Here is a 13,234-nt window from a genome sequence, read left to right on the forward strand (position 1 = left end):
ACAAGAAGAAGAAGAAAAAAAGCCTAGTGGCAGTAGTAGTATGAGACAAAGCGAGCCGAAAAAAAATCATCCCGTGAATCATGCAAGGATGCGATTAAGGTACAAGTAATCAATCTCTCCATCGCGCCCGTATCCCCTCTCTCGTACCCAATTCCATCAAAATGCAACAAACCAGCGCCCTTGCAACTCCATCTTGCGAAGGCAGGGCCCCCTCACGAACCTTTTGCGGAAATCAAAAGACATTCCGAGTACATCATTAGAACGCCATATATATATATATAGAAGGACTCCGGTCAAAGTGACGACGCGTGATTCCATCTGCATTTGAATCTAGGCATGGCGCATCGTGTCTTCGTTTGTCATATGTTTTGTGTAAGAAGGGTCATGATCATCAATCATGAATAGAAGCGAATCAAGGCACAGCCTTACATGATCATACTTTTGGTTCGTGAGTGGACCCGCCTGCCTTCAGCACGCTTGCGTAGCGACTCCTCCCGCTTAAGGATAAGCTCGCACCACTTGCGGCGTGAGTTGACGCCCATCCCATCATCTTCGTCGGTGCCGCCGCGGCCGATGACGTCTCCGAGGACCTTCATCCAGCCTTCCTTGTCTTCGGGCGTGTCGGCGTAGAAGTCGATTACTTCGCCGTTGTTGAAGCGGATACGGAAACCCTCCTCGACAAACATGTAGCCTTCTTCCTCTTCAGCAAATGCTGAGCGACGGCGCTTGCCATTGCGGCCCGTTGTTTCAGGGTTGGTCAATTGCCGTCGGTCATCTATGAGACGCTTGGCATTCGACAAATTGATAGTAGCACGCGGTTGCCTTGTTGTCTCATGATATGCTGTGAGCTTAGTACCCACGAGTTTGAAATAACGCCGACGCCAGTACTGGGAGTAAAATTAGTTCTATCCTTTTTTGAGATCTCATATGTACTTACAGGACAATCTCCTCCTTGCTGGCTGAGATGACCCTCCCAGTTGCGACTCAGCCTCTCCTCGGCGGCCTTTAGCTCTCGAATGCAGGAGTTCATGCTCTTGGGCATATCGTCATCAGTGCAGCCTTTGGGGTGTGGCACAAAAAGGAGTTGTACTTCAAGTTTGCCAACCTTATAAGGAGCACGTCGTACAACGCCATTGGTTGGAATACCAGACCGTTTGCTCTTGACGCTGCTTGCAAATCCTGCATCTTCAGTAGCCCATTCATTAAAGGCAGCAATTTCTACCATGTAAGGTCGACCATAGCATCGTGCCTCGTGTTCTTTGAGACAAACGTATGATCGTGCGAAGCTACCATCCTCCGCAGCGAGAGGAGATAGGAGGTCCCATGCTGTTGGTGCAAGGCTTAGCTTGCTGGCAGCCACCCGCTGGGCCTGAGCGTATGCTTCCTCCTCTGCGCGTTGACGAGCTTCCATCTCTTTGCGTTTCTTGGGGCTAGCAAAAACACGAGAGAAAGTAGACGTTTTGGGCTTCGACATCTTAATCGGTGAGGCAGGTATATGCTTCGGCTCCTTTGGTTTCTCCAACTTCACGTTAAGAGTAAGCTGGAACTCTAGGTCGTTTGGAACGACAAGCTCGAACTCCTGACCAATTGGTGCGTTGCGGGCTAATTCAAGCCAAGCGGTTGTGACACAATGTACTCCATTGTCCAAGGTCAAACTGAACCACGTCCTCTCATCTACACCGGGGTTAGTATCATTTGAGGGATCTGAGCATGGAGGAGACTCACTTCTAGGTAAAGGCAGATCGAGGTCTTTGACGCCCATCACTTTAACGAATAATCGTCCTCGTTCACCGGAATCCTCAGTGGCTGCTTCAGCCTCTTCCTCCGGCACAGAATTCATTGCCGTGGCGTTAGTTTCTTGGCCAGGCAGCGGCGGAACTGGACCGGTAAAACCAGGTCCATGTCGTTTGCGGAGACTTCGTTTTTGCTTGCCGTTCCAGGGTTCAACTGTCCATGACTGTGGGCGCTGAAGTTGCGGTTTAACTGGAGAGTTGCCAGCAGAGCGAGTGCCAGTTCGGAGATCTTCGTTCTCTTTATCACTAGCTGTAACCAGTTTTGTGTTTTGTCGCATTAGATATCCGCGCTGTTTCCGATTTGTAACGTTAGCATTTGAGGTCTTATCAAAGGATGCGCGGTACATAGTATCGTCATCTTGGCTCGCACTGCACGCTTGTCCAGTATAGCTGCTACTTGCAACTGCGAACTGTCTACTGAGGGTATCTTGTTGGGACTCCACCTTTTGTGCCTCAATAACTCTGTCAAAGTCGCGATCGAGGCTGAGGCCGAGGTCTAGATCTAATGTTAAGCTCCTATTTTTAAAGCTAGGGTGCCGCTCTAGGAAATCATCGCCGGTAGCACTGTTACGCTGCTCAACATCAAACTCCCTAGACATTCGGTTGCGATGGCGATCTGGAATAGGCGGAACAAGAGGCGTCGTGTCTTGCGTAATCTCACGGCTGACTTGTCTGCGAGCCTCACGCATTGCTTCGATGTCGGATGGAGTCGCTGAAGGACGTGTCTTGAGCTTTGAGCCGGACGATCTGATCGTTGCCATGCGTTCAGGGATCGAAGGAGATTCAATTGGCTCGTCCTCTTCTTCTATGTCATCTTCATCGTCTTCGTCGTCAAGATATGACTCCTCGTCGGATATAGGATGATGAATAACCGACTCTGGCGTACCAGGTTCCTCTTCCTCATCAGGCTCACCCCAACCAGACCCGTCGTATTCTGGCTTCGAAATTGGGTGCAAGTGTAGCGGTGTCTGGGGCCTATTCTTGTCGTCTTGTTTTTCTGGCTCATTCTGGCTCTGAATATGTGTTGTCTGGTCTGTTTCCTTTGGCTTAGGCAGCATGTAGGATTGAAAACTACGTGAGAAATCCGAGGTCCTAGTGGGACTGTTGACTTGTGGTAGAGTTGCGCTGAAATTGGTGATTTCACTTTCAAAGGCAGGACTAGAAGCCCGAGGGGTATTGGTTGACTCTTCCACTGTATGTGATGATTGGTTGTTGGGCGACTCGTCAGAATAATGGCTCTCGGAATCGTTCTCTTCTGACTTGCTTCTATCTGAATAAGCATCATCATATTCATCATCATCACGTGGTTGCAGATATGCATCATGTGCATCGTCCCTCTCACCCTCGTCTTTCTCCCGCTTGATGACGACACTGTCTTCACCTACTTCGGACACGTCATCCAATACCGAGTCCTCGATGCTAGCGATAGGTACATCGGGATCGTAAGGAGCGCTGCGTGCAGGGCTAGAGTCGGGAGCTGGCGAGTCAAAGTTGTAGTCTGACTCGCGATCTAATTGCTGGTTGCCGTTAACACGGCGCAAAATCGACTGTCGCGAGATGCTGGGAAGTTCATAATCCATCGATAGAGTGGAGATATCGCCTACTGCGTCATCTGCCTCGTCTGTTTCTTTGTCTGCTTCCGGCTGCGGCGCTTCACGCTCGGGGGTTGGGCTGGCGAACCTATCGCGAGCACCTGCTCTTCGCATGCGTCGCTCTCGTTGCTGTTCTGCGAAAGTCTTGGCCGGTCGATCTGCTTGTTTTGGGCTAGTTTCATCGGATAGCATCATGAGCTTCAGGCGTTCCTCTAACGACATATTGGAGTTACCAATATTCTGAATTTCCGTAGCAGCCAGTGGGGGAGATGGTAGGTTGCGTGGGCCGCTGAGCACCCTCTCGCCAGCGGCAGAGGGCCCATTTGAGGATGCGGAATTGATGCGAGCATCGCCCATTCCAGGAAGAGGGGGTAGCGGCCGGTGCTCGCCACTTGACGTAGACGAGTTAGTACGCCCCTGTTGCGGACGAGCCAAGGCAGGTTGAGTTAGGGTCCCCTCGGGCATGGGACTGCTATCAAATCGAGAGTCAAAATCACGTCGCCAATCATCGGGGCCTACTACTGGGGTCTTATCCGTATCTTCCAGAGTAGCATCGAAACTGTCGTCTGGCAAACCCCCATCTTCGCCATGATAGGGCTCGTATATGTCATCATCTTCCTCAGATTCAAAGCTGCCTTCTCGGGAATTGGTTCCGATCGATGAGAGGTCTGGCGTCGCCATCTCATACTCGTTGATCTGGGGTGGTGCTGCATCAAACGTAACAGACTTTGCGTGTCGGTGTAGGTATCTCCCTTCGACCATAGATGTTTCCTCTATGGAGTGGTCAGAGAAGACATCATCAGCCTGTGAGTCATAGCTGCTCTTGAAACGCGATACTGAAAGTGAGGATTTGGTGGGAGACGGTTGGTCTTTGCTGGGGGTAGGAGGCCGGTTCTGAGACGCAGTAGGACTCGCGACAGACCTGGTCGGACTGCGTAATGATAAATCGGTCTGGCTCTGGGTGCGCCCGTGGTTTGAGCGAAGACCGGCGTGGCCTGTACCAAAAAATGCATTTCCCTGGACCTTAGCAAGAGGACGCTCAAAAGCTGGGATTCTGGCAGGATCGTATTCTTGCTTTTGCTCCCGCGCGAACATGGTACTGTTCTTGACACGGGAAGCCTTCTCAAGGCGCTCGATGGATGAGCGCTTAGTGGGAGATGGGGAGCCTGAACGGCCGCTATAGAGATCATTTTCGCCGAGTCGATTGGCATTTCGACTTTGCCAAAAGAGGCGTGGTGATGTCGTTGCTTCCAGAGGAGATGACTGGAATGGGGATGAGTCGGTGCTCAGTGTCATTTTTTGCTGTTATAACGTTGTCAGCAAGCGAGTCAGCCACAGCAACGCCAGGGCAGGGGCATACCTTGGATGGCGATGTCCAGCTTGGCGAGTTTCGTCGCTTCTCTGTTGCCGAAATCTCAGACAGTGGACGGCTGAGCCCACCTTTCGCTGGAGAATGGTTTGGAGTGCTTTTGGAGATGCGCAATGGCTCCGTAACCTGTGACGAGGGCTCGGTTAGTAACGGGCACATTCCTCTGAAAGCTAGTGTCTGAGACAGGGAAGATTCGTACAGGTTGCTCTGAAGCCATATTTAATAAGGATATGGTTCCCGGTTTCTGGCGATCACGAAAGTTCCTGCGGGCTCATATTCTTCAGAAGAAGCATGCAAATGAAAGATGTACAATCGGTCGGTATAAGCGATGCGACCAGCTTTGCGCGCGTTTGTTTGTGGTGTCGCGAGACTGTGCTGCTGGCTGCTAGGCAGAGCTCACGAGCTCACGGGCGAAACGGCAACAATCAAGCAAGCAAGCGATAACAACGGTCACAAAGGTCTCAGTGCGTTGCGTTGCGCGCACAGGGTTCTAGGTTGAATATATTTCAAGGAAAAGTCTTGCAATGCGCAGCAGTGGCAAGAAGAATAATGCAATGGTGAAGTGGCAGAGAGGGCTTTTGCGTCAGCATCAGCGTCAGCGTCAGTGCGGTTGCAGCTGTGATGTTGTGTGTGTGCTGGTGGTGGGTGTGGAAGAAGAGGAATGTGGAATGTGTTGTTGGTGTGTGTTGTTTGTCGACGGGAGCTGCAGCCGCCTCTATTTGGGCAGGAGTTGGATGTAAACAAGAGCAGGGACGCTAGGTCTGCCCCACTGAACCTTCCCTGAACCTTTCCTGGCGTGCAGTCTCCCCCAAGCTGCCCCCAAGCTCCCGCCGCTAGGTATTGATAGCGCCTGTCGCTGGGCCCCCCGGGCAGCGCCCCAGGCAAGTCTAGAGGCAAGCCCAGGGCCAGTTGCAGGACAGTTACAGGGCCTGTGCGGGAAAGTGGCGGTTGCCCTGTCAACCATCTCACGCATAGACCACTGAATGCGCTGAATGCACTGAAATGCCCCTCGTTCCCGTTCCTTTCGACCCCGCCAGCCAATGACCGTTGCAAGGGCTCAATCTGTTGGCGGGCCTCTGCATCGGCGCATAACTCCCATCCACATACCATTCCACTTCGGTGTAGTCTAGTGCAGTCATGTCCTGGTAATACCATGATGAAACTGTTTCGGCGGGGCATTTCTCGTGTGTTTTTTTATCTGGTTTGTCTGATTAATATCGGAAATCTTGATTATGGTTCTTACTACCGCTGCCATCCTACTGCATTGCATGCAGTCTACAGCATCTAGCAGCATACATTACATGAGATGTAGGTAAGCTTTAGCGATAACAGGGCCTATTTGTTGTCTATCTACCCATACAAGATAAATCCGAGCATCTCTCTTCTTCTTTCGGTGTAGGTCTGTATCTACGGACAACGCTCATGAACAGTACCTTCGTGTATCTACACCTACACGTTCAGTAAGTAAGCCGTTCAGATTTGAGCCCAGGTACGGTTCGTTATTTCATGTGGGGTAAAAACGTTATGCCTGTTGAGACTTACCGTATATTACCAAGGATATAAGTCTATGAAATATCCATCATGTTACTTTGATCTAGCTCCAGGTCTCCCCACATTGCTAATACTGATAATTGCTATCTATAGCTCCCAAGGTTGTCTAACGGAGTACTACCGCTGTATCTAGATCACGTTGCACTAAGTGCCTAGAAGAGTCATTTTTGTATACCTAATTCGTACTACAAGAAACATGGTAATTGGGTACTGTAGATCGGCCCGCGCTATAATTAATCTGTATTATCCAATTGTTTCTAATTGTCCAGATGCTTCAGTCTAGTCATATGCCGACTCGCGATGCAACATTGCCCATGGTACAAATGTAGCTCATTGTGATCAAGATAAGAATAATTGGCACGCCTGAGAATAGAGTGAAGAAAAATGGAATGTTCACCAATTTCAAATTCTCGAGATCTACATCTACCTTCCTTCGTGCTATTCCGTGCTATTCTATGTTCCCTAACTCAACCCTGCTACACCTACACACGCTGTTACCGAAATATTAGGTAGGCAGGCTCTTATACTGATGTAATTAAGCCTTTACATGGGAGGTTTAACACGCCTTATTTCCTCTATCTACATACTGGTAGATGAGCGAGAGCCATAAAAGAGGTGGAAGAACATATGTCATGCTCAAGGAGATACAGCTAGAGCGACTGAACATTACATTTCATAGTGCATGCTTCAAACCCTTTCATAAAAGAAGTCGTGTTATACTGAGTGCATAAGTTGAGATTCGCATCACCGCGCTATGAGTTGAGAGGCTCGCGACCCCCCGCCCCTCCCTCAGCGCCCCCGGAAAACAGCGTAGGAAATGAGAAGAGAGAGAAAAAAAAAGTCACTTGTCAATGCCTTGTTACTCCGCTAGCCTTTTTTCTTGTCGTTCCCAACAATCTCCGTAGTTCAAGTGAAGCTAGGCGATGATCCGCTTGTCGTCTTATCAAAGCAGAGTCCAACCTTCGCCGGGCAGCCAGCCGTAACACTCTGGGTTGAAGAGGCAATGAACTCCTCAATCAACCCTCTTGTGCGACTGCCTTCAATACCTCCGTTGGAACATCGTACGCATTTAGTCTGCGCTCATAAGCTTCCGTAAATTTCAGACGCGAAAAGAGCCAGACGAAGAAGTACATCACCATCTCCTGAATGATATTCATGTCTTGCTTCATCCCAGCAAGTTGCTGGGCTTTCTTGAATACCATATCTAGACGGGGACGACGTAGGCCCGAATATGCTCTACTGGCTTTGACAATACCACCCTCAGGATCTTTCCGTACGTAGTGACGAAGGAGAAGCGCTAGAGTCTCGCAATCTTCTAATGCCATGCTAGCGCCCTGGCCAGAGGATGGTTGAAGCGCATGCGCCGCGTCGCCGACAAGCACGCAACCTCCTTTCTCCCACGTTGGTAACAAGGGTGTTATGAAGGTTGGGTAGAGCGATTCTACCTCCACGTCTCGAACGATTTCTTGAATAACCGTGTTTTGCCATCCAAGGTGTCGCTTCTGTTCAAAATCCCATGTCAGTATTCGCGGTTCGCAACAGGTTAACTCTTTCGGGGAAATCACAGAGCACGAATCTGTAGCTCGGCAATGGATTTATCCTCCCCGATATCTAGTATACTGAATATGGGAAACAAACCTGGAGCTCCCTCTTCACATCTTCGGTATCAATGCGTCGCCAATCCTTGGGGCACTGGTTCAAAGTATACGTTGACCACCAGGTCGCCATATCACCAGCTTTAGCGGAATCCTCAGCGTGTCCAGTAGTGTAGCCGTAGCCAAAGAACCCATTTCCGCCCAGCACAACATTCATCTCTCCGTCTGGAGTATCTTTCAACTTCGAACTGGGGACGAATCCTCCGACTCCCACAAGGCCCTCATACACAGGGGAAAACTCATATTGATCGCGATCCTGCCCACCGAACATCGCTCGTCGGGCACGGGACCAAATACCATCGCATGCAATCACAAAATCGAAAGTTTCCTCTGTTAGGTCTTGGAACACTAGTCTCGGCTTATTGCTGCCCTCGGCCAATTTCACGTCTATCACCTTACGCCTCACAATCGCTTCATCGGGGACGTGGTCTTTGAGGATCTGGCAACAAGCTTCTCGACCGACCATAACCATCATCTCATTCCCTCCACCAGTTGGCACTTTAGCTAATGTCCATCCTCGCGCGTTTGACATGCGCCAACTTCTGATGACGTGCCCAGCTCTCACAATCTCATCATGCAATTCCTGGTCTAAGCGCTTTAAGACGTGTAGTCCCGTTGAAGAAAGCCCAATGCTAGCACCGATGACAGATGCATTGAATGTCTCAAGATTCGTTGCAGCCGAACCATTGCGATCTTGAGTGTCTCGAGCTTCGTAAATGGTGACGGAGTGGTCTTCCAGCAGCCCGACTTTGCGCAGCCACAGGTACTGAGAGAGGCCTGAGATGCCGGCGCCGATGATTGCAATCTTCATTGTGCCGCGACCATGCCAGATCTAGATCGTGATGGAAACCGGACTTGTGCTTGAGAATTCAAAGAGTAGCAAGGTTAATAGCCTCGGTATGGACAGCTGAAAGATTTCAGGACTCATAGTAGATTAGGCAACCAAATATTTATCGGCAGCCGTATTCCAATGCCAATACGAGTCAGCCTCATTGACCTACCCAGCTCGACTAGCCTATCATCAAACGCTGCACATCCTCACCGATCTGACTTGCTTGGATAAGTTGTTCACTCCACCTCAAGAGAATGTGGAAGTTTCACAGATTTCTAGTCAAAAGCACTACTGCATAACTATGAACACCCATACCTAGCTGATTCGCTATACGGCATTTTTCATAGAAATTTGTGCCAAGAAGAAAAGTCTGGAAATATCATGCTTCTTTGACAGTATGGAATGGCATGGTTTAGGTAATGCTGTAGGTACCTAGGTACGTGGTAGATCCGCGTTGCTCCGTACCGTACCAAAAGCCGGCGGGTTCGACACCTAACCTTAGATTACTGGCCAACAGTTAGCGGTACTTACAGTATTGAAGAGTTTTCAAACAGAAAATAAGCGTCCGGTACACAGTTTCTGTTTCAGTGATATCAAGTTACTATCAATTGGGTGTCAACTGACTGTTATTCTCAAGTTTGGCCGGTTTAGGCGCTGGGAGAGACCAGAGCATTAAGTTGATTCACTCAGTGTTCACTGGGCGGCGGGGATGGTACAGTACTCAACCCGATTGTGAACCACAGTTTCTACTCTTCAACATCCTCGAAAAGGGGGCAAGCTTTATTACGCGTACACCGCTTTTTATCACGCTGTCTGTATGGTAAACTCAGAATACGTAGCAAGATTCATATTGCGATGCACGTCTTCAACGGACTACGTGTATGGCCAGTTCGCACGCTGCCACATCCGTTACTGGTACATGCTATTACCTCTAAGCTTGAAGTTATATGTTCAGTAAGGCAAGGTTAACCGCCGCATGTCGTGCACACAAGTGGTATGTGTATATACAATAGGTTCGCCTAATATCATCTACATAACTTTTCTAATAAGTTACCGGTATCACGAATTCACACCCAGCTATTCATAGAGTGGTATCTTTTACGAAGTAGGATACACCACTCACAAGCTGTCAGCGAAGCCGTAAGTAGAACCGAGGCGATCAGTCAGCCAAACAACGAAGAGATAGAGTTGTATGCACTGGCGAGATGATTTAGTCGGTCATATAGATCAATATTCTCCTTTCACTTTTCCTTCCACTAATTATTTGATGGCACTTTTGGCTTCTGAAGTGGCAGAGCTTTGGTAGTCAAAACCACTTGGGCCATATCTTGGCGAACTAAATCTACCTAGGTAGCTCTTTTTAGGTAGGAAGGAATGACTGGAAGTGAACTTGTGGGGCCGCTAAGATAACGCGCGATAAGATCCTTGCAGCAACTTATTTTCTGAGGGTCGCAATCGCGGGACCTTTCACGCAACATTAGGATCTCGATAATTCGACCATACCGACCTCTGTCTACCAAAGATTCGAGCACACATCTACGCTTTCAGCCTACGTCTATTAGAATCCTCGAGCTTTTGGATTACCCTACAAAGCCAAGTTGCCAAGATACAATGAAGCGCAAGATTGACGACTTGCGAGAAGACAAGCCTCCGATTGCCTTGCCAAACACCGATACCAAATCATCATCAAAAGACACCTCTTTTACCGATTATGAGCTCGATTCGCGCCTCTTGACTGCCATTGCAGGCCAAAGCTTCCATAAACCGACCAAGCCGCAAGCTTTAGCAATTCCCCAAATCCTAGATGGCAAGTCCTTGGTGCTTCGCGCAAAGACCGGCTCGGGTAAAACGCTGTGCTATCTATTACCGGTTATAGAAAGCATACTCAGAAGCAAGGGGAATTCTCAGTCTTCGACGTCGGCTCTGGTGCTCGTTCCTACTCGTGAGCTAGCCGATCAAGTCTTGCGCACCATCGAAACGTTTACTGCATACTGTCAAAAAGATGTCCGAGCGATCAAGCTCTCTGAGCAAGTCCCTGATGAGGTAGTTCGGTCAATGCTTGCCTCCACACCTCATATTGTTGTAGCCACACCATCACGAGCCTGCTCAAGCATCAAACTTTCTCCGTGGCTTTCTAATCTAAAGGTACTTGTTATCGACGAATCAGATCTTATCTCATCATACGGTTATGACGAGGACCTCACTACACTATCCGCCTCAATACCCAAGGGCGTGCAGACTGTTTTAACCTCTGCTACGCTCAGCAGTGATGTCGATCATGTGAAGAACCGGTTTTGCAAAAACCCAGTTGTACTGGATTTAAATGAGCCCGATGCTGAAGGGGAGGGTATCACGCAATATTTCGTTGAATGTGGCGAAGACGACAAATTTCTTCTGATATACGTCCTACTCAAGCTCAAGCTCATCCGCGGTAAATGCTTAATTTTCGTTGCCGACGATGTAGACAGATCATATCGGCTGAAGCTATATCTCGAACAATTTGGCATTCGATCAGCGTAAGTACTCTCAGGACCTTTTCTTTATGTACCCCCGAGGCAGTCATAGCCTTATCTTTTCTTGAGATATCTCAGCACTACAAAAATCTGTAAGACGACTTGCTAACTCAAGACACTAAAGCGTATTAAATTCCCAGCTTCCTATTGCGTCGCGGGTCCACACTGTGCAACAGTTCAACCAGGGTTTATTTGACATATTGATATCGTCGGATGAGATGGAGGTACTGGGAGATGAGGCTGACCCAGTAGCTGAAAATGATGACACTGCAACAAACCCTGCCCTCGATGACCAAACTTCAGCCGATCAACTGGACAGCAAAACTACCCCGACCGCACCACCCAAGAAGAAGCGAAAATCTTCACGACGGGATAAGGACTATGGTGTATCGAGAGGCATTGACTTTAGGAATGTGGCTATCGTGGTAAACTTCGATTGCCCAACAACCGCCCGCAGCTATGCCCATCGTATAGGTAGAACAGCGCGGGCAGGACAAACTGGGACCTCCTTAACTATGGTTGTACCCTCTGAGAAGTTTCGCAAGCATATTCCAACAAGCACACCGTCTGCGGAGAACGATGAGAAGACATTATCGAAGATCAAGAAGCAGCAAGTTGCGAGTGGTAAAGAATTAAAACCCTGGCACTTTGACTGGAAGACATTAGAGGGTTTCCGATATCGTGTCAACGATGCCATCCGTGCAGTAACCAAGGTTGCCGTGAGAGAAGCACGAATGCGAGAGATTCGTCAAGAACTTTTAAAGAGTGATAAACTTCAGCGACGCTTCGAGGAGAATCCGGCAGAGTTACATGCTCTACGACATGACGGGCAACTTCGCTCTGCCCGTACCCAACCCCATCTGAAAGATGTTCCTGACTACCTCCTTCCAGAAGGAAAGAAAACCCTAACCGCAAATGACGTTGGGTTCGTACCTATGAAGAAGGCAGATGGAAAGAATAGGAAAGGACGGATCTTCAAAGGCAAAGGGAAACGTAGTGGTGGCCGGAAGATAGACCCTTTGAGATCCTTCAAAGCCCGGCCTAAAGCAAAGTAGATGTAGCTTGAGATGAAATATAGGCTTAATTCTTGTTTTTTGCAATAACAAGAAACTGGTGAGGTTCGTGCTGTAGAGATAGGATTACATAAATCCATTAGGAACATTAGGAAAGCAGGGGTTTCTTGTCTTCTCAATCCTACAAGGATTAAATCCATGAACTAAGGAACAGGAGACCCAGCGGATTCATAGCTACTACAAACAAGATCGATATCTGCAGTTAGCTCATGTAACTGCTTCAATCCTCGTTCACCGTGATCATTGAATGCTACCAAGAATCTGGTGAGTGATACCGACCCGGGTAGATGGTCGTCCCAGCTATCATTCCCTAAATCCAATACCTCTCGGAAGACGTTGAACACACCTTGACCCTCTCTCCCATCTTCATAGTTGCAAAAGTCGCAACCAAGCAAGTTTTTCTAGTCAGCTCAACTACCTTTGAATAAGGTGGGAAGCGTCTTTATATGAACTTGAACAGTGAGTCTGCACCCCTCGTGCCGCACAGGACATGGAGCAGCTCCCCAGACCTATCCACTGTCAGCAATCAAGATCTCTATTTATTTATAACAAGCCTCCGATATTCAACGTTGCGAACTTCCATTCCAGCCGCGTTTACACCGCAGCCACACCCAGAAGGTACTACTTTCTCAATTAACTTCAATTACCTGGGCAGGGAGACAAATACTTGAGGCTTTATGCTTAGCAGGTATACATACTCAAATCCTGCGGACACTTCGCCTCGTTCTTAGCGCCCTCAAACGTACCTGCCTCGAGATATTCATATTTGCAAACTAACTCTCTAAAGTCTATTCCACGACTTGAAGTTGTAATGCATCAAAACAATTATAACGGAACAAATACGCAGAAATAAACC

General features: G+C 48.7%; 4 protein-coding genes across 4 annotated transcripts; 1 reads left to right on the plus strand and 3 right to left on the minus strand.

Annotated features, from left to right (window-relative positions):
* Window positions 1–130: 130 nt before the first annotated feature.
* On the minus strand, window positions 131–5,087 carry F5B22DRAFT_146461 (cell division protein anillin-domain-containing protein). Its single transcript, XM_047969094.1, has 6 exons — window positions 4,954–5,087; window positions 4,746–4,880; window positions 2,237–4,687; window positions 1,726–2,083; window positions 938–1,674; window positions 131–887 (listed from the first exon to the last, which is right to left on the minus strand). Exons 1-6 carry the CDS (start codon window positions 4,969–4,971, stop codon window positions 426–428), a joined length of 4,161 nt encoding a protein of 1,386 aa, XP_047835547.1. The 5' UTR covers window positions 4,972–5,087; the 3' UTR covers window positions 131–425.
* On the minus strand, window positions 5,088–6,173 carry F5B22DRAFT_146460 (uncharacterized protein). The gene has a single exon (XM_047969093.1). It carries the CDS (start codon window positions 5,931–5,933, stop codon window positions 5,205–5,207), a length of 729 nt encoding a protein of 242 aa, XP_047835548.1. The 5' UTR covers window positions 5,934–6,173; the 3' UTR covers window positions 5,088–5,204.
* A 1,148-nt stretch (window positions 6,174–7,321) lies between these two features.
* On the minus strand, window positions 7,322–8,771 carry F5B22DRAFT_632742 (FAD/NAD(P)-binding domain-containing protein; the record flags this gene model as incomplete). Its single annotated transcript, XM_047976732.1, has 2 exons — window positions 7,322–7,807; window positions 7,944–8,771. 2 exons carry the CDS (start codon window positions 8,769–8,771, stop codon window positions 7,322–7,324), a joined length of 1,314 nt encoding a protein of 437 aa, XP_047835549.1.
* A 1,499-nt stretch (window positions 8,772–10,270) lies between these two features.
* Window positions 10,271–12,612, plus strand: F5B22DRAFT_584729 (ATP-dependent RNA helicase DBP9). The gene is made up of 2 exons (XM_047973450.1): window positions 10,271–11,308; window positions 11,430–12,612. The coding sequence occupies exons 1-2, from the start codon at window positions 10,404–10,406 to the stop codon at window positions 12,358–12,360; spliced, it is 1,836 nt and encodes a 611-aa protein (XP_047835550.1). The 5' UTR covers window positions 10,271–10,403; the 3' UTR covers window positions 12,361–12,612.
* The last annotated feature ends 622 nt before the right edge of the window (window positions 12,613–13,234 follow it).

Source organism: Xylaria bambusicola (assembly GCF_022495145.1).
Source record: "Xylaria bambusicola strain CBS 139988 unplaced genomic scaffold F5B22scaffold_2, whole genome shotgun sequence".
NCBI lineage: Eukaryota > Fungi > Ascomycota > Sordariomycetes > Xylariales > Xylariaceae > Xylaria > Xylaria bambusicola.